This window comes from Etheostoma spectabile, chromosome 3, assembly GCF_008692095.1.
Source record: "Etheostoma spectabile isolate EspeVRDwgs_2016 chromosome 3, UIUC_Espe_1.0, whole genome shotgun sequence".
Classification (NCBI taxonomy): Eukaryota; Metazoa; Chordata; class Actinopteri; order Perciformes; family Percidae; genus Etheostoma; species Etheostoma spectabile.
Window position 1 is genome coordinate 616,035 of NC_045735.1, and position 9,077 is coordinate 625,111.

Consider the following 9,077-nt stretch of genomic DNA (forward strand, 5'->3'; position numbering starts at 1 on the left):
GGGGGGAATTTCACAGGAGCTGATATTAAATGTTTTCTCAAAAAGAAGTTACCAGAAAAAAAAGATCCCAGTCTTCCCAGGCGATTATTATTTGAAATGCAGTTTCATTTTTATGAATTTAAAGTGAATTGACATCCATCCTGGTCTGGATGCTTGTGTGCTGAATACTAAGCGGAGGCAGGGCTGAGAGCATCTCCCTCAGCAACAGAGGCTCCGGTTACATCTCTCTGCTACGTGAAACTGTTCCAATCTGTTGCGCTTTAACGGACAGGTGGAGCAGCTCCCCAATCGGATTAGGGTGGCGCTGTAATCTGATGAGCCAGACCACGTCCTGCCACGGGTTCAGACATCCCGGTGTTCTGGAGGCAACGCAACATGGGGCAGTGGTGGCCTAAAGGTTAGAGAAGCAAGCTAGTGACTGTTGATTCAATGCCCCGGACCATCAGGATAAACCTGGGTGGGGAAAGGGAAAAGCAGCGATTGCCCCCCTCATCACCACCACTGAGGCCCTTCACCCTTGTGTCGTCTTTGGGTCAAATTGACAAGTTTCAAAGTGTTTTATATCAGAATATATGGATTTCTTTCAACCAAATTTCCCCAAAAATAACATGGATGATTCCACATTCTTCAGGTAAAATTAGTGATTACTTTCCCCTGAATTTTTGGGGTGTTTTATTTAACCCTCGCGTTGTCCTCGGGTCATATTTGACCCATTTTCAGTTTATTTCATCGCAAAAAAATGGCCCTTCGAAATAAGCGGAAAATGTCAACATTAGAAATATGAAATAACTTTGGAAAAAAACATCAAAAAAAGTACCCACAACATTGAAAAAGTGACAAAAAATGTCAGAAAAACAAATAACTTTTTTTCATGGTTGACGGAAAGACAACACAAGGGTTAATCTTACAGCCTTTGAAGTTTTTTTTTTTTTTTAATGGTTTCAAAACAGTATCCGGACTGAACGTTGACATCTACCCATCTGTGATCCACTCAACATCCTCTGATCTGAACTATTAGTCAAAATAATTCATGATTTCTGCGTTTTTAAGTAAAAACTTATGTATAATTTGATATAAATGAGGTTTGTTGACCAGGAATTTTTTTTTTTAAAGCGCCAAAAACTGGAAAAAGTGACAAATAAATCAGAAAAAGCGACAAAAACTATTGGAAATACACAATTTGTTTTATTAATTTTCAATTTTGACCTGGAAGGACAAGTTCATGGTTAACGGGAAGACGACACGAGGGTTAATTAACCCAACTGCTCCAGTGGAGGCGCTCAGTGACAAACAGATCAGATCAACCCTTTTGTTGACGCTTTTTATCGATGTTTTTAACTTTTTCCTACATTTTTGTCCTTTAAAAAAAAAAAAAAAAAGTGTTGATGCTTTTTTGAATGTTTGTCACTTTTTTTTGACGTTTTTAACCCTACGTAACACCAACTTATTAACTTTAGTTTAACAGTTGTTTCTGAAATTTATTGTCAATAAACCTAATTGTTAGGAAATTATACCCAATGTTTGAGTTAGAAAAGCAGAAATTAGGAATTATTTAGACTACAATTAAAGGAATGGATGTTGATGGACTGGAATATGTCAACTTTTACTCAATACTATTTATACTTAATACTAATACTTTTTTTTACTAATTCTACAAAATTGAATAGGACACCCCGGAGTTGTGTAAAGTAGAGATGTGTACTTGCCAAAGAGCGTTGTGTGGAATCCACCATGTTATTTTGGGTAGTTAAAAGGAACATTGGTATAGGAAAACGGGTCAATTTGACCCGAGGACGACATGAGGGTTGCATAACAAATTGTTATTTTATTGCTTCTTTTGTAAAATAATTTATTCAATGGATTTCAATTCTATTAATTAATTAATTAATTTATTTCTCAGCTGCTTTCCCGAACGTACTCTGACATTTACATTTTTTAGGAGAACAGTGAACTAAGAAAGATTAACTGTATTTTTGTCATATGAACAGTGCAATGATAGACATTCACACAGATGTACAATCTGACATTTGAATCAATATTTTTAGACTTGAATAACTGGCAGCACTGCTGTAATCTTGCTGCACTTCTATTACGTCACTGAGTTGCAAATCAGATTAATTCTGCAACTCAAAAGAACATACTGTAGATATTATTACATTATTATTTTTAGCTGATGCTTTATTTAAGCTCTGGAGCAAGTGTGGGTTAAGAGTCTTGCTCAGGGACACGTTGGCTGATGTACTGCAGTGGGAATCTGCACCATCACCACCCATATTTAAACATTGTTCCAACAGAGTGCTGATAACAAGACCTTTGATCGGCTCTGCCAACCCAATCTCGTTTGTTTAATCAGCGGAGAACAGAGTCCCTCAGTGGAACTGACAGAGACATTCAAGTTTAATTGGTTTCCCAGCTGCTCATTTCTGGCACTGTGATCGATGAAATCCACCGGTATGCTTTGGGAAATAGATGACATTGACCTTTGTAATGGACTCACTAAGCTTTTGTCCATCCATTTACTCATGGAAGATGAGCCAATTTCAGTGTGTGTTATGTTAATGCTCAGCCCTCCCCATGCTTCTGTTATGTACCTCCTCAGGCTCCTGCATCACTCTGCTCTCACCCAGCTCTCGCATATCTTATGGGAGGGGAGATTAACCATCTTACTGCGTCTTTACCTCGTGCAGTCACGCTATACGCTCTTCATTCACTCAGCATAGTGCGCTTTTTAAAAAGGTACATTGTAGATTTCTTAAATTCAGATTGCAGAAAAAAACGAAGCGGCTCACTTGCAATGACCATTTAATGTTGTACCTTCTTTTCAGATTATACTCAAAACGATGACACAGTGGTAAATGGGCTGATTATATATGGCGCTTTTCTAGTCTTACGACCAGTCAAAGTGTTTTACAACACCAGCCAACATTCACACACACACACACACACACACACACACACACACACACACACACACACACACACACACACACACACACACACACACACACTGAAGGCAGAGGTGTGAGCTGCTCATTAGGAGTGAGGGATAATATTCACACAGTTCAATATCTCGCTCAAGAACACTTCAACATGTAGACTGCAGGGGCCAAGGATCGAACCCCCGACCTTCTGGTTAATGGATATTCAAAACTCTAAAACTCTAACTTGGTAAATACCAACATTCACTGCATATACTGTGCATTGATGGATAAATATATAAATAAAGCTCAATTTAAAAGCCAGACTACAAGTAGGTCTTGGGTTGCTTTTAAAAGTATCAACTCTCTTTGCTGCCTTCAGGTCCTCGGGAAACCTGTCCCAGAGTCATGGGCCATAGTAAGAAAAGGATGTCTAATTTTCTGTTTTGACTTTAGGGATATTTAAAAGGCCACTAACAGAAGATGCAGATCTGAACATGCCTAAAAAGCAAATCTGATAATAAATAGATAGGACCAAGACCATTAAAAGCTTTTTGAGCCAATATAAGGACCTTAAGAATCAATTCTGAAGCAAACAGGTAGCGAGTGCAGTGGTGTAACGTGGGCTGTCTTTATGGTCCGGGTCAACACATGTGCAGCCGAGTTTTGCGGTGATTGTAATTGAGCTGTATTCTTTTTAAGGAAACCGTAAAGCAAAGCATTACAACAATTAATCCTGTCTTAATCAATATCCTTGTATTGGCTTGGGAGTGAAACATTTGCCCTCTGGCAATGTTCTAGATGATAAAATGCATTATTAGTATGTTTCTGATGTGAGGTTAAAAACTAAGGTCAGAATCCAAGATAACTCCTTGATTTCAACTTGTTAACAGTTTTTAATGTCGGTGTTTGCATTTTCTATTGTGCTTGTCTCTTTGAGCATCAGTACCAATAACCAATACTTTAGCTTTGTACCGGTTGAGCTGTGAAAAACAATCTAATAGTCATCTATAACTTGATATCTGAAGTGCAGTTAAAAAGAGTATTTGTTGGCCCTGAGTCATCAGGGGACATGGCAATGTATTTGTATTTTTATTTATAAAAGGACTAAAAAAATTAATCAACATTTCTGTAAATGTGCCAATGTTAGCCAGTCGGCTAATTTTCAACCGCAGTCCTTTGGTCAGATGATTTTAGACCATGGCAGTAAAATATTTATTTATTTTACCTTTATCTTTCCAGACAAGTCATTAAGAACAGGTTCTTATTTACAATGGCAGCCTGACAGTAAAGCTGTGTGTCATCAGCAGAACTATAAAAATGTATCTTGTGCAGCAAGTAAAGGCTAAAAAAGCGTAGGACCTACAAATTAACCCTGGGGAACACCACAAATAACTTTATCGATTGTTTTTACCGATACATTCATTCACGCTTACAAAAAACTTAATGCGTAAAGTCAATGATCTGCATTGTAACCATTGAATTGCTTTTCAGGGAATTCACTACCTTAAATTTACCATATCTGTGAAAAGTTTACATAATGGGGAGCGGATCTGGGGCAGGCGGTGAAATTTGGGCACAATGATGAAAATAACAGCTCTCACCAAACATAACTCAGTTCCCTTTGTTCGTACCAAAGAGCTGTTAACGAGCTTTCCGATTGGTTGCGGACGTTACATCGCTACGTCCGAGCACCTCAACCATGTCTGAAAGCAGTCTAATAAGCAAATAAGCTACTTACCTTGACTGGTATTTCAATTTGCACTGCTGACTGTTTATTCCCTGTACCAATTGTTTACATATACATCTGCAATACCGTATTTTAACTGTAACATGTAATTACTTTCCACTGCACTTTAATTTGGACAGTTTCTGCCCAAACTTTATTTGTACCACCTTTAAATCCATTGTTATACTGCTCATTTAAGCCTAATTTATTATATATATATCTATCTGTAAAAATTCTGTTTATATTAATAGCCATCTGTATATATATTCAGTACATATCCAGCTGTAAATCTTGTTCACAATACTTGTTATCTATATATTATTTTCATAGGACAAATCTATCTGTAAAATTCTGTTTATAATAGTAATAATTTCTATATTTATTCAGTATATATCCATGTCCTGTACTTATGGAACCAGTGTATATCCTGCACCTGCTGCTATAGCACATCTGGTTAGACCCAAACTGCATTTCGTTGCCTTGTACCTGTGTAATGACAATAAAGTTAAATCTAATCTAATCTAATGTAATCTAAATGACGTCCTTTAGGTGATTTGTGGTGGTTTTAGGGCCCAGTTTTTAAATGCTCTTCTCCATTAAATCTCTCCTCCCTCTGCCTTTGACTTACCTTAATATCTCTGCGAGTCTCTCCAGGTTTGAACACCAGCGTTCCTTCGCAGTACTCGTAATCCGACCCGGCGTTGGCTGAACCGTCCTCCGTCCTGTAGTCCACGTAGAAGGTGTTCTCTCCCAGACCCCCTAGACACCAGGAATAAAACAGATAACAATTTAAATGCATCTGACAGTGTATGAAAACCTATATAAGATGTACCTTTTACAGTTCAGTTACAGTGAGGAAAGTAAGTATTTGAACACCCTGCGGTTTTGCAAGTTCTCCCACTTAGAAATCATGGAGGGTCTGACATTGTCACCGTAGGTGCATGTCCACCTTGAGAGACATAATCTAAAAGAAAAATCCAGAAATCATAATGTATGATTTTTTAAAACTATTTATTTGTATGATACAGTTGCAAATAAGTATTTGAACACCTGAGAAAATCAATGTTAACATTTGGTACAGTAGCCATTTTTTTCTTTTTAGATTACGTCTCTCACAGTGGACGTGCACCTACGGTGACAATTTCAGACCCTCCATGATTTCTAAGTGGAGAACTTGCAAAACAGCAGGGTGTTCAAATACTTATTTTCCTCCCTGTATGTGAAGAGATTGCTGCATAGGGACAATTGAGGATGTAATTTGTAACCTGTTAGATTTTTACACCCTGACAAATCTCTGCTCTGATCCAAAGTGAATGTGTGGAAATCCTGAGAAGCAAGTTAACTTTTATCGACATAGTCAGTCTGACACTCAAACATTCGCACACACAACTCATTATCTCACACACACACACCATACACTCCCCCCCTTATCCCGCACCCTTATCCGTCTGTCTGCCTCGATTTTGTGTTTCTCCCACCCTCTAAAAAAATTCCTTCATGTGTCCACATGACCTGTGTGTTGTCTTGTGCATTATGTTGTGATGTTGTATTACCATGTTGCTGTCTGCATTGTTTCTTTTCGAGATAAGCGTGTGGTGGCGCTGTTCCATAGCTGCCGCCCGGAGGCTTGCTCCAACCTAAGTCACATTCCTCGTATGTATACTTGTATGTCATACCTGGCGAATAAAGCTGATTCTGATTCTGATTCTGAACTTTAACTGATCATTGTAAGCTTATTTATCTCACTACCTTGGCAGACTACAGCCAGTGTCACAAAGCCGCAGTTCTCCATGCACTGACTGTGGGCACTTTCAAACGAGATGCGGCTGCATATCCCCAGGTCTTCTTCTTCTGGGGCTTCCTCGTCGGTCACGGCCGTGCGGCGAGCGTTGTCGGCCGCGTGCTTCTTCAGGACGTTTCCGGCTCCGATCATCATACGAGTCGCCTTGATGGAGACAGACAGACAGACAGACAGACAGGTGGAGGTCTTAAAGGAAACCTTTCCCTCTTCAAAATGTATAAATCCAGGAAAGGACAGGGTGGTCTTAAATGTAATGTGTCAACAGTTGTGAAGGAAGTATTCAGATCATCAAGTCCCAATACACATGGCAAAGTTTAGTAAAAGTATGTAAGTATAATCAGGGAAATGTACTCAAAGCATCAAAAGAATAATCATTTCCCCTGTGACTGTTATATTATATTATAAATTATATAATTTGACTATTATAACTCATGCATTAAGGTAAAAAACAGCATTATATTGTTGTTAAATTGAAGCTCTACTAATTATTTTCACTTTGAATTAATCTGCTGATTATCTGATTTTTTTTTTTTCATTAATCAATTGATTGATTGATTGAATGATTGATTGGTTAGAAAAAATATTGAAAGTGACACCTTCTCAATGTTTATTTTGTCCAACCGACAGTCCAAACCTCAATATTATTACTAATACAATAACATTATTAAAAGGAAAAGCAGCCGATCAACTAGTTGATTTATTGACTTATTGTTGCAGGTGTTGAGTAGTTCAATTTATAACAAACCATTATAAATAGGCTTTAGTTTCACTCTTAATTTCTAAGGAAACTCGAGCTGTCAGATAGATGTAGAGAAGTAAAAAGCCCAATATTTCTGTTGAGATGTAGTGGAGCAGAAGTAAAAAGATGCATGAGAAGAAAATGAAGTCCTTGAACTACTTTATGTGCTAATGTAGGACCTGAAAACCTTGCGTGTTTACGACAGGGACTATTCATGAATAGCGCGCCCGTGCGTGTGTGTGTGGTGTGGGTGTGTCGTGTGTGTGTGTGTGTGTGTGTCTGTGTGAGTGAGTGAGTGAGTGAGGGTGTTGGTGTTTGTGTGTTGTGTTGTGTGTGTGGTGTGTCTGTGTGGTCTGTGTGTCGGGATTGGTGATGTGGCGGCCGTGTGTGGTGTAGTGATGTTGTCTGTGTGACATGTGTGTGTGTCTGTGTTGTGGTGATCGTGAGTGTGTGTGTTGGTGTGGTGTGTCTGTGTGTGTGTGTGTTGTTTGTGGGTCGTGTGTGTGTGTATGTCTGTATGTGTGTGTCTTGTGTCTGTGTGTGTGTGTGTCTGTGTGTGTGTGTGTGAGTGTGTGTGTCTGTGGTGAGTGATGTGTGTGTGTTGTGGTGTGTGGTGTTGTGTGTGTGTGTGTGTGTGTGGTGTGTTGTGTGTTGTTGTGGGTGGTGTGCTGGTGTTGTGTGTGGGTGTGTGTGTGTGTGCGTGCATGTGTGTGTGTGTGTGTCTCTGTGTGGGTGTTTGTTGTGTCTGTGTGAGTTTGTGTCTGTGTGAAAGGTGTGTGTTGTGTCTGTGTCTGTGTGAGTGTGTGTGTGTGTGTGTGTGTGGTGTGTGTGTCTGTATGTGTACTGGTGGTGTGTGGTCGGTGTGTGGTGTGTGTGCGTGTGTGTGTGTGTGTGTGTACTGTATGCGGTAGAAGGCTCTGTTTTCTGTTGGTGCGCGCAGGGCGTAGTAGTTGGCCAGCTCCACCAGCTGGGTCCAGCGCTTTGTCGGGATATTCTGCTTCAGCCTTTATGATACGAATCACCTGGAGGAGAAAACAAGGGACACACTACGATGAGGAACTATCTAAAAGGCCCTCGCTGACTGCACGCACGGCCGTTCATACAAACACTGACTGCAGAACTTTCCGTCTCCAAAGCTCGGAGAAAGATTGGAGGAATTTATGCTTTAGCTTGCAGCTCAACAACAACTTCCTACAACAATAGAACTTTTAAAGGGCACTTCCTATCAGCTAATTACCTCTAATCATGTTCATGTTTTAACTCCTGTTGAACGATGGCTTGGTTTTATGTGTTTAACACTGCCACTTTGTAAACTGTTGAAAACATTCCCACAATGTTGAGATGCAGACCGCCAACTGGATGAAAGACAGAACATTTCTGCTGCACCACAAGAAGGTTGATCCGCATTCAAAAAACTCAAAGTCAAGACTATAAATTCAGATATTTTGCAGATGGTCAATCAAAAAAAAAAACAGAAAGTTTTTGCTTTATAAAGGGTATTTTGATCACGACTCAGCCAATCTATAAACACAAAAGCTGCTTATCTTGCTGTTTTATGTCCTTTCTCTCATTCTGTCCTCCTCGTTGTCTCCTTTTGTGTCTGTTTTTTCCTGGACTTCTGTCAACCTCATTTGACCTATTTTCACTTTTTTTATTTTTTTTTTATTTTTTTTTATTTAACCTTCATTTAACCAGGAAGTCCCTTGAGATTGAAATCTCTTTTTCGAGGGAGACCTGGCCAAGACGGCACACCAGTTACAATATAAACCGAAATACAGCAGAGTCACAATCACACATGGAGGAGAGGAACAGGTCACATGTGGCAGCTGCATTTTTGAATTACACGACATTTAAACATGGCCTTCAATTCATTTAATGGGACTAGATCAT

General features: G+C 39.3%; 1 protein-coding gene across 1 annotated transcript in view; it reads right to left on the reverse strand.

Moving 5' to 3' along the window:
* Window positions 1-9,077, reverse strand: part of slc8a2b (solute carrier family 8 member 2b) — a 227,318-nt gene that overhangs the window by 26,177 nt on the left and 192,064 nt on the right. The window contains 4 exon segments of the mRNA XM_032504578.1: window positions 5,276-5,406; window positions 6,397-6,593; window positions 8,087-8,157; window positions 8,159-8,209. Coding sequence (XP_032360469.1) covers window positions 5,276-5,406; window positions 6,397-6,593; window positions 8,087-8,157; window positions 8,159-8,209 — 450 coding nt within the window.